The sequence below is a fragment of the Macrobrachium rosenbergii genome, chromosome 14 (genome assembly GCF_040412425.1).
Source record: "Macrobrachium rosenbergii isolate ZJJX-2024 chromosome 14, ASM4041242v1, whole genome shotgun sequence".
NCBI lineage: Eukaryota > Metazoa > Arthropoda > Malacostraca > Decapoda > Palaemonidae > Macrobrachium > Macrobrachium rosenbergii.
This window is the reverse complement of record NC_089754.1, coordinates 25265922-25285155: the sequence shown is the minus strand read 5'-3', so window position 1 is coordinate 25285155 and position 19234 is coordinate 25265922. Positions and strand designations below refer to the sequence as shown.

Here is a 19234-nt window from a genome sequence, read left to right as displayed (position 1 = left end):
TGAGACAATGGTTGTCCTTTGTTTATGCTCGTCTACAAAGGACACATGCTAAAGAGAGACTGTTTTCTCTTGCCTTCCTCACCTTTGCATTCAAAATCCTCTTGTTCTAGGAATGATTGATTGTGTTCGGTTTTTATTCATATTCGTCCTCAAATGTAGAAGCAAGAACTGTTTATACAGTGGTCAACGAAATTAGACCACGGCTCACAGACCTCCCTATAGTTCTCTGGTTTACAACTCGAACTTCACTCTTTGACCTACAGATGGGACACGTTTTCTTCTCGCTTTGCTTTTAAAGGCAGTTGCGTACAGTACGTTTTCCTACTGAAGTATTATTTTCTTGCAAAAGATGGCAATGCTAAGATATCAAGCCAGGACGTTTGAGCTTATTGGTGAGACTGCTCATAAATGAGAGCTCAAGAAGACGACAAGCAAATTAATATATGAAAGAAATTAAAACATAGAAAGAAAAAAATCATATGTTAACGTTTATATTGAAGGTTACTAACAACAACAAAAGCTGTTTTTAGATAAAATAAGCAAAAGTTCATACTATTCGATGACACAACAGAGCACACTATTAATACTCTGAAATAATCCCCTCAATGTGTTGCTAAGTAGGCTACGTTCTGTACATAACTCTAAAGAGACAGGGTTATACACGATACTTAAATCTGTTTTAATTTTCGAAGGCCTCTTCAGGGCCAAAGGTTAATTGCATCGAACTGTCCACCACTTGCTCTGCTTCGTTTTACGAAATCGTCTTTTCCTCGCTCGAACCAACGTAAGCTAAGATGCGAGTGTACAAGGGCCTTCTCTTGACGGATCTAACTTCGTACTTCAGGCTGTTCAGACCGTCGTATGTGTACCGACCAGTGTTTCGTTCCAAAATTTTATATCTGAAATGCAGGAAATCATACCTTAAGTTGTAAGTCTTCAGAAATATCAAAAGCAGGCTAGAGTAAGCTACAGCTCTGTTGTATTAATCAAACTTGTTTTCCTACTTGCATTAGTGTTAATTAATAATGTTCTCTTACCTGTATCACTGTTAATCAATCATGCTTTCTCACTTGCATTACTGTTAATCAACCAGGCTTTGTTACTTGCATTACTGTTTAATCAATCAGGGTTTTTTACTTGCATTACAGTTAACTAATCAGGTTTTGTTACTTGCATTACTGTTAATCAATCACGTTTTCTTACTTGCATTACTGTTAATCAATCACGTTTTCTTACTTGCATTACTGTTAATCAATCACGTTTTCTTACTTGCATTACTGTTAATCAATCACGTTTTCTTACTTGCATTACTGTTAATCATTGATCTTTTTATGCATTATTGGTAATCAATCATGATTTCTTAGTTGCAGTGCCGTTAAACAATCACGTTTGCTTACTTGTATTATTATTAATCAACCATGTTTCCTACCTTCATAACTGTTAATCAATCATGTTTTTCTTAACTCCATAACTCTTAATCAATCATGTTTTCTTACCTGCATTACTGTTAATCAATTATGTTTTCCTACCTGCATTACTGTTAATCAATTATGTTTTCCTACCTGCATTACTGTTAATTAATTATGTTTTCCTACCTGCATTACTGTTAATCAATTATGTTTTCCTACCTGCAGTACCGTTAATCAATTATGTTTTCCTACCTGCATTACTGTTAATCAATTATGTTTTCCTACCTGCATTACTGTTAATCAATTATGTTTTCCTACCTGCAGTACCGTTAATCAATTATGTTTTCCTACCTGCATTACTGTTAATCAATTATGTTTTCCTACCTGCATTACTGTTAATCAATTATGTTTTCCTACCTGCAGTACCGTTAATCAATTATGTTTTCCTACCTGCATTACTGCTGATCAGTCATGTTGTCTTACATGTATTGCTGTTAATCAACCATGTTTTCTTACTTGCAATGCTCTTAATCCATCATGTTGTCTTACTTGCATTTTTGTTTATAAGAAGCACATAAATGGGCACTGACCTAAGGACGTGTCCAAACACTTATAGATTCTTAATCGTTCTCTATATGCATCCAGGATGAAACCATTACAAATATATGTAATTTTCTCTCTGCTTACCTATTTTTATTGAGCACCTGCGGAGGATGGGTAATGGTCTTATACCTGGCCACGGTGTGGTGGTACCTCCAGATTCTCATGTCAGAGAAGTCAATTCGTCTCCACATGTCGTCGTCTTCTCCACCCCAACCCCAGTAAATGTTACTCCAGCCATTGACCAGCTCGACATGTTCCCTCGCCATGAGACACGCCCCGCCGAAGTACTTGTAGTACACCAATCTGTGAGGAGAAGGGGCTCATTTATTCCCTTTCATATATTGTAGGTCGTTCTTATCTTCTCGTTTTACGACATCAAACAACAATGTCATCGTAGTTACTAGATGTTCACTGAATGAAATGGAATATAAAATCTAGGCCAAAGGACACGCCCGGGGAGTTAGGAGGTCATCCAGTGCTGAAAGGGAAACTGAGTAAGAAAGGCTTGAAAGACGTAACAGGAGGAAAACCTCGTTGTTGCACTATGAAACAATTGTGAGGAGGGGATGGCAAGTGAGATGGAAGAAAGAGAATATGAACAGAGGTATATTAAAGGGAATGGGAGAGGTTGCAGCTAGGGGCGAAGGGACGCTGCAAAGAACCTACAGTGCTACAGTGCACTGCGTCAGGTGCACTGACGACTCACTGAGAAAAATTTATCCAACGTTTTGGCAGTAAATAGAAATGCGGCTTCAATTCTCCAATGGAAAAATAAATCTATAGAAATAACAAAAGTATGAAAAAGCATCTCAGGTATTTTGTGAAAATGTGGCTTCAATTACCCAGCAGTAACGGAAGAAATCCACAAAACAAACAAAATTAGAAGGAAATTATTTCTTTGGCAAATTTTAAGGAATTCATTCCTGATCAAATATGAGAGTATAATTCCACCTGTAATGATGGTTAGAAGTAGCAACGGCCAGGTGTCTCGGCTGCTGCGAACAGTGATACAGGTGACGGTCGTCCTCGGGCAGCATATCGATGTCGTGGAAGGCGAAGCAGTCCCACGGACCCTCCTTCTGTGCCTCCAGGAAACCCACGTTGAGAAGGCGCGCCCGATTGAACAGGTCGTCTCCTAAGTCAGAGGGAAGGTCAAAGCATTGTCTGATATCCGTGAGATGTATTGATTAGTCATGGAGTTCTTGGTTTTCGTTTAAGTTGATTTCATTCTAGTCTCACTTCTTGAAATGCCTTTGAAAGAATATGAGTGTGTCAATGCAGGAATAGCTTTCTATAAAGCATCAATCGGTCTGTATAAAATACCGTAGACCGGCGCTCACTCCATATCCTTTTGACGCTTTTTTCTATATTATAGCAAATATACCATCTCTTTGTATAAGAGTAGAAACAGGGGGCCATGTTCTTCAACAGATCAAGCAGTGGTTCCTAATTAAGGCTTCTTACTACCGGGATCACTGGTAAAATTTAAATAGTTTTGCAACTGCATCCTATTTAAGGTCGGTGTTTTCTGAAGGTTAATGAATTTAAATGTACAAAAAATGGCCTTTGTTTTGGCCACGTTGCAAATGTAGGCAATTGTCGTATAATGAATGGAGCTAATTTTAGATATGTGCATATATTGTACCGATATATAATATATATATATATATATATATATATATATATATATATATATATATATGTGTGTGTGTGTGTGTGTGTGTGTGTGAGTATACCAATACATATAATACCTATTTTTGAAGGAAGAATCTTCATAAGCAATTTCAAAACTGAAGAAAATTACACAGTGATAACTCGTTCACTTTTACATTAGAATGGCGTACATTAACAATGAGCCGAAAGCTCCGCTCACCTTCTTGCTCTATGATGTAGATTGAGTAATTGAGCTCTTGCCTTTGCAGGAAGCTGTGCATGTGGTTCATGAAAGATCCAATCTGGAATAAATAACAAAATACAAGAGTTTGCTCAATATATGAAACTTTTTCGAGTATCAATAATCATGTTAAAACATTTTTCCGGTTTACAATAACTTTCTATGGTGTCAATAAAATTAAAATGAATACAGAAATTAGGTCAAATGTTAAGCACTGGGACCTATGAGGTGATTCAGCGCTGAAACGGAAACTGACAGCATAAGTTTGAAAGGTGTAACAGGAGGAAAACCTCGCAGTTGCACTATGAATCAACTGTTAGGAGAGGGTGGAAAGTAAGATGGAAGAAAGAGAATATGAGAGGAGGTACAATAAAAGGAACGAAAAGGGTTGCAGCTAGGGCCCGAAGGCACGCTGCAAAAGAACCTTAAGTAATGCCTACAGTGCACCGCATGAGGTGCACTGACGGCACTACCCCTCTACGGGGAGGTTTCAGTAATATGAGGTATAGCAGGAGTCAATGAAAAACTTGGCTTGTTATCGCGTTATAATGATAAGGAAAAAGCATCTAAGTTATAATTCGAAAGTTTAAATATCAAGTCCTGACTCATATCAAAGATCTATTTAATATTTACGATTAAAATTTACCATTTTTGTTTTATAACGACCCTCTTAAGAATCTGCCTCAGTTTTTAAAACTTACAATATTAATGTGGCGTTTCATTTTTCAATATAGTTTGCTTAATAAATCTAAATATCTTTCTAGGTTTCATTTATAAACTTCCTTGTAGAAAGTGCACCTATTCTTATATCGGACGATCAGGTAAAAAAACAAATTTAATTTAAGGTCGAGACAAACGTCTAATTCTTTACTTAAAAGCTCATTTGCTTATTAAGCATTTGTTGAGTCATTTCTTAGCCAACTGTATTTGTGAAACAGTTGAAATCTTTCAGTTAGTTTTTAGCCAACTTTTGTTGTGTGCCACTGAGCCGTGAGAGTAGGCTGAAGTGACTCGAAAGCATTTGGTATCTTTGCACTTTCTCTCACAGTAGCTTTGACAACATTTTACATCACAAGTAACACATCGACATCATAACAACAAACCACACTAGAGCTTTACCTGGGAGAACCTGTCTCTGTATGGCACGATGACTGCTACCCTCCAGCGGGAACGACAATGGGACGGCGCCCAGAATCCTCCTCTCTCCACGCCCCTCACTCTTGCCTCAGCCTCCTCCAGGGTCACATTCTCTTCGATTTTTAGTCGTCCCTCTGAAAGACGATCGTCAGAAACAAGTCAGGTTTTCCTCAGTAATCGAATCTTTGAAAATCAATTGTTTATTTTCGACATTTTCTCTTAAGTTTTAGATTCTGGAAAGTTTATTTTGTATATTAAAATTGAAATATATTATAAAACTATAACACGAGAACGATTTCATATAAAAGGCTGATATTATGTAAGGTGGTACAGAATGCTTCCGAGGATACTGGTAAGCTTAGGTTCCACGTAAAAGTTGGAGTAGAAATTTATTTTAACGAAAATTAACCAAAACTGCTCTACAGACTAGATGGAAGTAAAGTTGTGCAAGTGACTACCGTAGACTTTTTCCGTTCATTCTCAATAGATAATGTATAGTAGCCTTCCATTACCCACACAGCTTATCCAAATTACCTACTTGTGGGTAATTACTCACAGGTTGGAAACCACTGCAGAATGTTACACGTTTTTCAGTACCAAAACACCATACGCGTGCGTTCATGTGTGTACGCATGTGTCTGTGTGTTAGCGCAAGATATCACGACTAGGAAGAATAAATGTGTTACTATAGCCGGAATCCAGGTACTTCTAGCCAAACCCCTCTATATCCTGAAACTGAAACAGGTTCAATTGAATACCTAGAATTTAAAAACAAAATTAAGATGAAGGAACGAAATTACACAACGTGATAAAAATGGTCTCTGGGAAACAGCTCAGCTCAAGTTTTGCGACAGATTACTAAAACGTACACAAAGAGACCAGCATTTTTACAGACTACTATTCTTCTTCTTCTTTTAACGTGCTTTCTCCCATTTTTTGTATGGGGTAAGCTGAACAATATTCAAAGTTCTTCAGAACCCATGAGCAGCCAGAGTCCCATCAGCGGTTATATACGATATACCAAGTTAAAAAAAAAATTTTTGAAAGAAATCACGAGAAAAAAATTATCTCTTTCTGTCAGTCATTTCACTGCCTCGTTCTTACGCAAAACAAGTCATTCTACTGTTTATATATGCTGTCTTCTTAACTGCATAATACGACGCGCATTCATGTTCTGCTGTCCAGTTTAAAAAAGATGGGAAAGAAATTCAAAAGAGAGAAGCGTGCATGACATGACCAAGAAACAGCAAAATTACAAAAAGAAAGCTCAGCAAAAGAGGAATAAGGATTAGGAATATGATATTTAGGCCAAATACCAAGGACTGGGACCTGTGAGGGCATTCAGCGTTGAAAGGGAAATTGTGGCTAAAAACGTCTGAAGGTGTAACAGGAGGAAAACCTCGCAGTTGTACCGTGAAACAATTGTTAGAAGAGGGTGGAAAGTATGATGGAAGAAAGAATATGAACGGAGGTACAGCGAAAGAATGAAAGGGGTTGCAGACAGGGAACAATAAGCATTGCCTTCAGTACATCGCGAGGTGTACTGACGGCACTACCGCCCTACGGGACCTTAACAAAAGAGAAACCCCAAAATAACATCATACTCACTCAGATTAGGAGGCATTGGAGGACAAACGACCAAAGCAATGGATTCTTGGGCTTCTACGACGGATCTGTTTCCAGCGACGATATTTTTCAAAGGAAGACTTTTCTCTGTCGATATATAAGATGGATTGACTTTCATCACCAGGCAGTAAGACATTATAATTGCTAGTCCTAACGCAACCCAGAAATTTCGCATCCGAGCCAAGTACCGCCTTACAGAATGGGTTTTTGCGCATCTTGGGACACTTTCGAGCAATGGCATGACTAGAGACTGCAGACGCTATTTTTGTTTTGTTTCCTTTATTCTTTCGTGGTTCTTGCATGATAGAGAACTGCCATGTTGGGTGATTTCTTGTGCATTCCTGAAACCAAAGGAGAAAACTTAATATCAAGAGACGATAGTTATCTTGAATTTAAAACACAATAGATTTTGGTGAAGAAACTATGACACTCATAGCGACGGCCTATCTAAAAGCGTGAGGAAACAAGAACTTAAAATGTAAATATGGCTATTATAGATGGATATTTACTGAGAAAGTAAATTATTTGTATACTCTACGGTTAAGAAGCAATAAATGCTTCAAAAGTTTGCTAGCAATTCCCGGACAATTATTTTATCCTACTATTTTCCATGATCATTTGTTGACTTTTCTCTGGAATCTTTCATCACTTCATCCATAAAGATATTAAACAGCTATGGAGACACAACACACCTTTGCCTAACCCACCTTTGTACCAAACCAGTCACTTTCTCTCTTAATATCTCACAAATGCTTCGCTTCCATTAAAAATACTTTTAGTTTTCTGTAAAAGAAAACTATTGAGATGGCTGTGTCTGTCCGTCAGCACTTTTTCTGTCCGCCCTCAGATCCTAAAAACTACTGAGGCTAGAGGGCTGGAAATTGGTATGTTGATCATCCACCATCCAATCACCAAACATATCAAATTACAGCCTCAGTAGTTTTTATTTTATTTAAGGTTAAATTTAGCCACGATCGTGCTTTTGGCACCGCTATAGGTGCCAACAACACGGGGCACCACCGGACAGTCGCTGAAAGTTTCATGGGCCGCGGCTGAGAGTTTCATACAGCATTATACGCTATACATAAAACTCGATTGCGCCGAAGAAACTACGGCGCATTTTTTTCTCGTTTAACTGTCTCAACACTTATATTCTGTATCATACAATCTCAAAACACTTCACATTGCTTCTCTTTACTCTTTATTTTAAACCTCTCACTGAACCGTTTCTTAACAAGCGCTCGATCCACGTGCCCCACCGTATCCCGTGTCTAAACCCACACCGTTCTCTCCTTATTAATCCCTCCGCCACCTGTCACTTTCTTAATCAAAATCCTACCATGCACTTTCCCTGGTAAAATATGTAATGTATACCCCAATATTTATTGGTTTCCTTAATCACTACTACCCTTTTAGAAGAGAACAAAAATGCATGTATGTATATATTTCTGTATATATATATACATATATATATAGGCTTATACTTTATATATATGTATATATAGATATTCATATATATATATATACATATATGTATATAATATATATACAGTATATATACATACATACACATATATATGTGTCTAAATCAAAATATTTAAAAAAATTTAGAATGTTTAAAAATCACTTGGAAGTTTATAATTTTTTTTCAAAAGATCTTCGTTCATTTATTTAAGTATATCTATAAAGAGAAAACTAACGAACCAGTTTTACTGTAATTCTTGAACAAAGAATAAAACAATTTTCTGGTACGATGGTGAAGTTTCTGTAGCGAGACAGCCGGTGGAACTTTCTATGGTCCATAAAGCAAGAATATTGGAAAAAATAAAATTAATATTCATTCAATCCAATTACATGGTACATTTGACGGGAAGATGTTATTTTAAAGATTTTTAGAGAGAGAGAGAGAGAGAGAGAGAGAGAGATTGTTTTTAGAGAGAGAGAGATTCAATGATTGATTAATCTAAAGCTGAATAACTGGAGGAGAAAACGTGACTGTAATGGAGAAAGAATAAAAAATAATACTGGAGACAGAGATAAAGTAAAAAAAAAGGGGATATATAAATCTATAGATAGATAGATAGATAAATACATACACATGTGTATATATATATATATATATATCTGGATACTTATATATATATATATATATATATATATATATATATATATTCATATATATATATATATATATATATATATATATATATTATATTATATATCCCGTATATATATATATATATATATATATATATATATATATATATATATATATGTGTGTGTGTGTGTGTGTGTATGTGAATAGTTGTATTCTTCTCAGTCACAAGATAAAATATCTCGATGTACTCCACAATGAAAACGAAGGAGAACCAGAGGAAAAGGGAAACAGTTCTTAATTTGTCCCAACAGTTTCGCCTTCCATCAGGCCTCTTCCGGGGAACTTTATTGACTAATCAGTCTAAGAAAACATATACCAGACATATGTTTACATTTGACTTAAAGACTCACATAAAACATAAACAAGTAAAAATGGTTAACGGTGCTTACAACTGTTACAGGGTAATATAAAATAGAAATTTTCTAGTACAAAGTCCGTACAGCAGAAAAGGTTAACAGTCTAATGAGGCTAAACAGGTAATTAAGTGAATACCTAAGTCAATATATTACATAATTTGCACTGGTTTTTCAAGATATGCAGAAAGAGCGGGTCTGTCTTGAATAAGCCTACACTGCCATTAAAGTTATTGTTTTCACTATATTGAATACTTGCCGTTTCTATTAGATTTCTTTCTATAAAATTATTGTTTCTGAACAAGACTCTTGCTTGAGACCACTGGATTGGATAAAAACATTCTCTAGCATGTTTACTAATGGCACTGTTTCTTTGATCTTTAGCGATACTGTAACCTACTTATGTTGTGCAATTCGTTTCTCAACATTTTTTGCTGATTGTCCAATATAAAATTTATTGCAACCACAAGGAATTTTGAATACTACCCCGTTGTCGTATATAGGGCTGTTTCTTATTAAAGTTCTGCCAGTGGTATTGCGATAGGATAATACAACAGTCACATTTAATAGTTTAAGTGGGTGGATAATATGATCGAAGGCTGGCATGTATGGCAAACACAGTATATTGCCATTAAAATTCCTATTTCCTCCAGTGGAATAAAATTTTTTGGCTAGCGAGAAACCCTCATCTATATCATGTAAAGTAAAATTGTGCTTCAGACCTAATCCATATATATAATCTATCTCGTCATCAGAGAATTCAGGGCAGACTAGATGAAGAGCTCTAAAAAACATAGATCTTATTCCTGACTGTTTTACTTGTTTATTGTGGAAAGATCTCGCATTGATAATCAGATTGTTGTTGCTATCTTTTCGGTGTACTTTAAACTTTAAAGTACTGTTATTTCTAATGACTTAACATCCAAGAAAGCTAAACTCTTGTTTTCTTCCTTCTCAGTAGTAAACTGGATCGAAGGTACTAACCCATTCAAATGTGTTAATGTGAGGTCTGTGTCCAAGTGAATTTTCCAAATACTAAATATGTCATTCATCAACATAACGGAACCTAAGTATATTGTCGTGTAAAATGGAATTAGCCAGCCTACTCTCATAAAATTCCATGTAAATGTTAGAAAGAAGAGGTGAAAGGCAATTCCCCATCTGCACACCAAATTTCTGTCTAAAATATTTACCATTAAAAACAAAGTAAGTATCTACTACGCAGTCTAATTAATTGTAAAATAACACTAACTAAAATAACACTAACTGGTAAAGTAAAAACATATTTATCTAGCTCACATTTTTAAAAAATCCAGAACATCAGTAACGGGTTACACAATTGAACAAGCTAGTTACATCGAAACTAACCTTAATTTCATCGTCCGTAGCTTTCTTGGATTTAAAGTTTATTAACAAAAACAATACACAAATTCATGAAATGTGACTTGGAAAATTGTTATCAACTAACGGCTTTAACAATGACACAAAGGAATCTAGACAAAGCATATGTTTTACACTACCAACTGTACTGATGATAGGTCTCATGGGATAATTGGGTTTATGGGTCTTTACGTTACCGTACGAACGAAACCTTCCAATTATATCCCGATTTTTTCCAAAAATTACTTTGATTTGTTTGTGAAATTCCACTAGCGGAAATAGGAATTTTAATAGGAATATACTGTGTTTGCCATACATGCCAGCCTTCGATCATATTATCCACCCACTTAAACTATTAAATGTGACTGTTGTATTTTCCTATCGCACTACCATTGGCAGAACTTTAATGAGAAACAGCCCTATATACGACAACGGTGCAGTATACAAAATTCCTTGTGGCTGCAATAAATTTTATATTGGACAATCAGCAATAGTATCGATACAGATCAAAGAAACAGTGTCATTAGTAAACATGCTAGAGAATGTTTTTATCCAATCCAGTGGTCTCAAGCAAGAATCTTGTTCAGAAACAATAATTTTATAGAAAGAAATCCTAATAAAAACGGCATGTATTTAATATAGTGAAAACAATAACTCTAATGGCATTATAGGCTTATTCAAGACAGACCGGCTCTTTCTGCATATCTTGAAAAACAGTACAAATTATGTAATATATTGACTTAGGTATTCACTTAATTACCTGTTTAGCCTCATCAGACTGTTAACATTTTCTGTTGGACGATATATGTACTAGACAATCTATATTTTATATTATCCTGTAACAGTTGTAAGCACCGTTAACCATTTTACTTGTTTATGTTTTATGTAAGTCTTGAAGTCAAATGTAAACATATATATGTCCGGTATATGTTTTCTTAAATTGATTAGTCAGTAAAGTTGCCTGATGGATGGAAGCGAAACTGTTGGCACAAATTAAGAACTCTATTTCATCTTTCCTCTGGTTTCTCCTTCGTTTTCATTGTGGAGTACATCGAGATATGCATACACACACACACACACACACACACACACACACACACACACACACACACACACATATATATATATATATATGTGTATATATATGTGTGTATATATATATATATATATATATATATATATATATATATATATATATATGTGTGTGTGTATGTATGTATGTATGTATGTGTGCACTTAGAAAAACTGCTGTGATCAATCTCAGATCATCCGCTTGGCGGCGAGTTTGATGACCTGTTAGTCTCGTCTACTCTGTTTTACTGGTCAGAAATTAAGATCTACACATACATTAAATAACACAATAACTTTATGAAACGGAATATGCCATTTATCAATAGAATTTCATGTGTTTATAAATAAAGTTAACTGAATATCACTCGAAATCAGTATTTGATTTCCTTAGAGATCATGAGCGTTGCCGACGCATTCATCACTGCGGATCTACCTCAGGCGATAAATTAAAATCATTTATGTAGACTTGTATACAAAAATCGTTATAACACTTTCATAAAAAGGTGCTTTAAAATATGGAATCAAACATTCGACAGTAAAATACAGTATTTTTAAAGAAAATTACTCGTGCTTCTGAAGCCATCATTACGGATCGCGCCATCGCGTGACATATTATAAAAAAATTTGTTCATTTTTGGTTGCTTGCTCTGAGAACCGCGAAATTCCGCTGGCTGTTCCCGGCGCTCGACCGCTTGCTATACTTCTGTTCAGTTTCCAACACTGAGGTTTCTCAGATTCGTGTTTACTCTAGGTTTGTTTACTGAAGTACTGTGTAACTGTTCTACTGCGCTGAATAACGTTAGTAATTTCTTTACTGTACGGTAGATATTCTCTCTATCTCTATCTTTATAACATATTTCTCATTCGTAGCTCTACACATATACACACACTTTACACACACACACAGTTTCCAACACACACTCAGATTCGTATTTACTCTATTTGTTTATATATATAACTGTTCTATATGAATAACGTTATATATTCTTTACTGTATAGATATTCTCTCTATCTCTATATATATATATATATACACACATATACATTATATATATATATATATATATATATATATATATATATATATATATATATATATATATATATATATATATATATATATATATATATATATATACACACACACACCCATATATATATATATATATATACATATATATATATATAATGTATATATACTGTATATATATATATACATATATAGCATGGATAAACTCAGAATAGTGATGGACATCTTTATTGCTTGAATTTATAGAAAAAACTGGTTTCATCATCAAAGCCTTAAGATTAATCGAAGTTAGGCTCTCACAATGAGAAAAGCTTCACCGAAAGCTAAGCAATAAAGGTGTTCATCACCACTCTGATGTTTATCTTCTTATTAAAACTCCGCTTTCCACCGAACAAATCAGTAGCTGAAATATATACAGTATATATATATATGTATATATATATATATATATATATATATATATATATATATATATATATATATATATATATATATATATATATATGTGTGTGTGTGTGTGTGTTTGTGTGTGTGTGTGTTTTTCAGCAATAAAGATGTTCATCACTACTTTGGTGTTTATCGGCATTATATATGTGTATATAGATACATATATATAAACATATATATAGATATATATATATATATATATATATATATATATATATATATATGTATTATATATATATATATATATATACTACTAAACTAAAATCTTTTACTTACCATTTATTTTTCACAGCAAAACGACATCCCCTAGTATTCCGGTACCCTAAAGCATTCACGGGAGGAAACAGTTATAAGGCACGATCAACATCGTAAACAAATAATTTCACTGTCTGCTTTCCAGGGCATCAGTGATTATATCGCGGAGAAGGTTCACTAGAGGCCGTTTACCGAGTGGGAGTAGCGCGCAGACTGCAGAGTGCAGACAGCCACGAGTTCAAGCGGGTGGAAAACTCAGTGGCAGATGGCAGCAGCTGTGCGTGTGTGTGTGGGTAGGGGTGTCGCGAGAGCGAAGATTCTAACCAAAAGGAACAGTCATTAATCACACGAGGCTGTGAAGTCGCACTTTGGGCTGGTGGTTAGTGTGCAACGGGCCTCGGAGAAGTTCCGAACGAAGCACAGAATGTTTAGTGTGGGATTTTAGGTGGCCTGAGTTGGTCGCTACTCCATCTTTCATCTTGATCAGTGCTGCTTTGGGGAGAGAAAAGATACAGGTAGTTGTAATTAAAACTAATATATTTGATCATCATCCATATCTATATTAGATCAAGCTGACGTGACATATAACAGACAACACTACAAGAAAATTGTTCACTTAGTTGCCGTCTTAGTTTTTAATATATTTACACGCACATGTATATATATATATATATATATATATATATATATATATATATATATATATATATATATATATATATATATATATATATATATATATATACTAATTCTAACAGCCAATGATGATTGCCAGTTTCTAGAGCAGAAACATCATTTAATCTCAAAAGCAGTCACTTGTAACTTGACAGACCTGACAACTGTCAAAGTCAGCTGTTTTTACTCGAGTCGAAATAGACCAACTACAATCAAAGAAATATAAGACTAAACAAAACAGAGTCAGAGATTAACCAATATGATATTTTTCAACCCTTATCGATTCAATTGAATATAGAATTTAGGCCAAAGGCTAAGCACTGGGACATATTTGGTTCAGCGTTGAAACGGAAATTGACAGTAAAAGTTTGAAAAGTGTAACGGGAGGAAAACTTCCCAGTTACACTATAAATCAATTGTTAGGAGAGGGTGGAAAGTAAGATGGAAGAAAGAGAATATGAAAAAAGGTACAGTAAAAGGAACGAAAGGGGTTGCAGCTAGGGACCGAAGACACGCTGCAAAGAACCTTAAGTGATGCCTACAGTGCACCGCATGAGGGGCACTGACGGCACTACCTCACTACGGGGTTAACCCTTAACAGACAGAGGAAGATATGAAAGTATCGACAGTGGCTGGCTTTCAAATTGGTAATTTCATCAGTATACATAATGGATATTCTTGGGTGAGCCATATCATCATTGTTGTCCGGCCTAAAGATAGATTTTGAAAATATAAAGATGACTAAAATTACAAACTGGTTGATAAGGTGTAGATATAAAGGCTACATTCTGTGCTTCATTCCTGCAGGGTGACCTGAGTCTATTCTTACACCGATTATATGAGCGAGTTCCTTTCCTAAATGTTATTCAGTGATTATTCGAGAAGAGTTCAGGTTTAAATATACTGTAATAGACTCAGAAACCAAAAAAAGGGTTAATCTTGCGGTCAATATTAATAATTTTCAAAATAAAAGGTTGATTTTTATTTCAGGTTACCTTAGGGAAAGTTATCAAAATCAGAGATACAGGAATAAAAATCTCAATAGAGGTAGAGGAGAAGACCTATATACAATAAAAAAAAAAATTACAATATCTCGAAAAAGAACGTATCCAAAATCACATCGCATTCTTACATTCTTCCCCGGTTTTGATAATATTTCTAAATATAACGGTTTTGATGTCGAGTCTATTCACTTTATAAAAAAATGTTAAAAACTCATACAAAAAAAAAAAAAAAACCAACGAGTAACTGCAACGTGGCGAATGAAATTCCCTGATAATATGATCTCGAGTGGTCAAACAGTAAAGGAAATCACAAGATGACAGCATCATAAAAAGTCAGTAAAAGTAATACATTAAGAGCACTGTTTATGCACTTACAAGATTATTCACACCGAACAGAATGGTTAAAATCATCACTTTCGAAAAAAAAACTAAAATTAATTCCAATTAGCACTCCGTGGACACTCTTCCTTTGTGATTCAAGAAGACACACACACGCATATTTATATACATATATATCTCTTCTTCTTCTTCTTTTAACGTACTTTTTTCCCATTTTTGTATGGGGTAAGCACGATGCCTTCTTTTGAAGGACTTTTGATTTGGTTTTGGGGTAGACCGTAGTCTCGATCGGCTGCCCTGCCTGACATCGCTTAGACCCCGGTAGCGTATGGTACATGTATCATACCAGACCCAACGCTCTTTCTCCCAGCAGCGAGAAGTTGTTGCGCGGGTAGGTCGAGAGTTCGAGACGTGTGAGATGTTTGTTATGTTTTTTTAGATGTTGGAGTGGCTTTGTTTTGTGCGTGTATTTAGTCTGTAACACCCATTTGCTTTTTAAGCAAACCTATCCGTTGATTACATACATAATCCTGGGGTGTCTACACGGATAGCAAAGTGTCCGCCTCTCTGATCAGTCGGCTGCGGATTTGAACCCGCGCCACAGACCTCTACGAAGTCCGAAGCTGCTGTTGTAACCGACTGTGCCATCGAGGCTCCACATATATATGTTACAGTCAACATGCGTAATCAGTCATTACGCGTGATGACTGAAATTTCAGTCATCACGCGTAATGCACTTAGGGACATTTGATCCCCCCAGGAGCTAGTACTAAACACGGCGAAATACATTTGACCCCCAGGGACTAGTACTAAACCCGGCGAAACAGTGTAGGTGACTCACTGTTTCGCCGTGTTTAGAACTAGCTCCTGGGGGGATCAAATGTCCCCTAAGTGCATTACGTGATGACTGAAATTTCAGTCATTACTCAAATGACTGATTACGCATGTTGACTGTAACATATATACATATACATATATATATATATATATATATATATATATATATATATATATATATATATATATATATATATATATATATATATATATATATATATATATATATATATATATATATATATATATATATATATATATATATATATATATATATAGAAGAGAGAGAGGGGGGGGGGTTTAAAAACCAAGTATGCATTAAAGAATATTGTAAACAAGATTCGCCTGCCAATTACTCGTCACTTGGAGGTACGTGTGGTTTACAACCACAACCCAAGGTCTCAATGACGCAGGAGTATAAAAGCTCTGTGCACCGCGTGGCTTAGACTCAATTAACGAGGAAATTAAGTTAAACGCCGTAATTTTTACGGGATCTAATGTGGATGAGTATAGCATGTGTCACAGATTTTCAAAAGACTGAAAAAAGACAAGAGAATGAAAATATTATAATACAAATTCTACCCGCGTTTTCTGCCTCCGGCGCACAGACATTATTACTCTTTACTTGAGTCTCTAGTGTAAATCGTGCTAGACAGTGGTCTCGGCTAGACCCATTATAGTGACGCAGTCTACTTAAACGAAATTTATAGTGTGCGAGTGGGTCCTGGCCCTGTTATGCTTGTACACAGCCTTGCGGCTTACGCTCATTCTCTCTCTCTCTCTCTCTCTCTCTCTCTCTCTCTCTCTCTCTCTCTCTCTCTCTGTTATTTATGTGTCTTACTTGTTTCAATTGGATATCCAATATTATTGAAATTTTGTTTTTTTATACCTTTTGTATAGCGAATTCGATAATTCTACATTAAACGATATTTTGTTGCTCTCTCTCTCTCTCTCTCTCTCTCTCTCTCTCTCTCTCTCTCTCTCTCTCTCTCTCCCCGTTGTATACATATATGTACACTTTACATATACTGTATATACAGTACATATACGTAAATTTACCCATTACATATACACATACACAAATTCACATACATATATACAATTAATGTACACACCATATACATATACATGTGCACATGTAAAAATACCTATACGCATACAGACACACACATACATATATACATATTACAAAATCCACGTCAGAAGGTAAGTGAAAACCGGGACTTTGAACTTGAAAATGTAGAATAAACTACGAAAGTATTTGTTCAAAGCCCCTGTTTCCACTCACCTACTGACGTGGATTTTGTAAGTCTCAAGCACGCGTTCCTTCGTGCTGCATTGGATATATACATATACATATATTAACTGATACAAATATACATTCATATATACGCATATGCATATATACTCTATACAAAAATACACACACACACACAACACACACACACACACACACACACACACACACATATATATATATATATATATATATATATATATATATATATATATATATATATATATATATATATATATATATATATATATATATATATATATATATATATATAAACACTACCATTTTCACCTTTGCTGTTAATCTCACCAACACATAGGCCTACGTCCAATCCTCCCATTCGCACCTCGTTTTCTTGCATTTGGAATCGCGTGGATGATATTCTATTTGTGTTCTTCAATAGACAGAAGCATACTTATAAACCCATGGTTCTTTCCGTTGCCTCAAACCAAACTAAAGAGACAAAATGTAACTATTACCTGAATCAACAGTAGTACTATTGTGCAGATGTAGACGTTGGTTTGGTGATGTATATTCTTTCAGTTTCTTGCAATAGTAGGGCAGTCATTAAGTAACTCAAGCCTGAGGTTTCTTGTAAAATCATTGGGCTGGAAAAGAACCAAACATACATTTGCGTTTCTCGGGTTGATATTTCCACGTCTGCCACTGTTCACTTTCCTACACAGCTCGGGTTCCTTGGAGAAACGGTTGAAGCTAATCTTTTCACCACTTGCATTGTTCTTTTGTGAATTATAGTGGCGATAAATAGCACCTTTCACCATGATAGTCACGAAGTGATCACTGAAAGTATCAACACTTATCCAAAGACTGTATTTGTAACACTGAAAACATATCAACTTGATAGTTAAGCGGATGGGTAAAACATGACGTCATGTGCAGAATTGATAACGGGACCTCTGTGTAAAGCATCCTATTCCAACTCGATTATACCTAAAGACGCAGATTTATATAAACTTTTGGTTGCTGCCCCTTCTAGTCATTGTTAATAGATACGAACAGTTTAGGTGTAAATTTATTATATATAGAAAGCAACAGACAATTCAACTTGTATTTATTATTTTTCTGAACATCATACATATTCATTTAAAACTCTGTTCTCTCCAATGTTCCTGCGAGCGTTCCATATTGTAAAGTCCTGAGCTCCTATATACCGAATTACAGAATAATCATAATAAAAGTGACAGGAAGAAAAAATTACCCCAATACAAACTTTGTCAAAAACTTCAACGATTAAAAATTATGAATAATTAGCACTTACGAGCATTTCCTTATATCAAATCCAATAATTTTTTTCCCAATTTCTAGGCTTTGTGACAATGGCCATACATACAAAGGGAAGGTAATCTTATATAAGTCAAGATTAAGAGTTTGTAAGAAAGTAATACATGGCAAGGAATTCATGACGTAGGCAAAAAGCGTAGTAAATGTCATTGACGGTCAATGCAGAGCATAAATTTCCCGCCCGGAAAGGCTCGAGTGTGGATTCCCGGGTTTATGAGGTGCTGTTGGAAATGCTTCAATAATCGAGAAAATCATAAATATTGCAATGCCCCTCTTTTCTTACGCATTTCAATAAGCCAAAGGTCAAGAGCTGTCAGTACGTTACGTATGTAACTGGAAATACGAGGAACTGAAGAATTTCTTCCTTGAGTGTGGGTTGGAGAGAGAGAGAGAGAGAGAGAGAGAGAGAGAGAATGG

The 19234-nt window shown here is 35.3% G+C and overlaps 1 protein-coding gene across 2 annotated transcripts; it reads right to left on the bottom strand.

Annotated features, from left to right (window-relative positions):
* Positions 1 to 478: 478 nt before the first annotated feature.
* On the bottom strand, positions 479 to 18401 carry LOC136845809 (beta-1,4-galactosyltransferase 4-like). 2 transcript variants are annotated; one of them, XM_067116174.1, is made up of 8 exons: positions 17995 to 18400; positions 13385 to 13855; positions 6652 to 7010; positions 5026 to 5177; positions 3886 to 3967; positions 2964 to 3147; positions 2097 to 2315; positions 479 to 899 (listed from the first exon to the last, which is right to left on the bottom strand). In XM_067116174.1, the coding sequence occupies exons 3-8, from the start codon at positions 6908 to 6910 to the stop codon at positions 752 to 754; spliced, it is 1044 nt and encodes a 347-aa protein (XP_066972275.1). In that variant the 5' UTR covers positions 6911 to 7010; positions 13385 to 13855; positions 17995 to 18400; the 3' UTR covers positions 479 to 751. The 2 variants fall into 2 exon arrangements, with proteins under 2 accessions (XP_066972275.1, XP_066972276.1); XM_067116175.1 differs by lacking the exon at positions 13385 to 13855 and having other exon boundaries at positions 17995 to 18401.
* Positions 18402 to 19234: the final 833 nt, after the last annotated feature.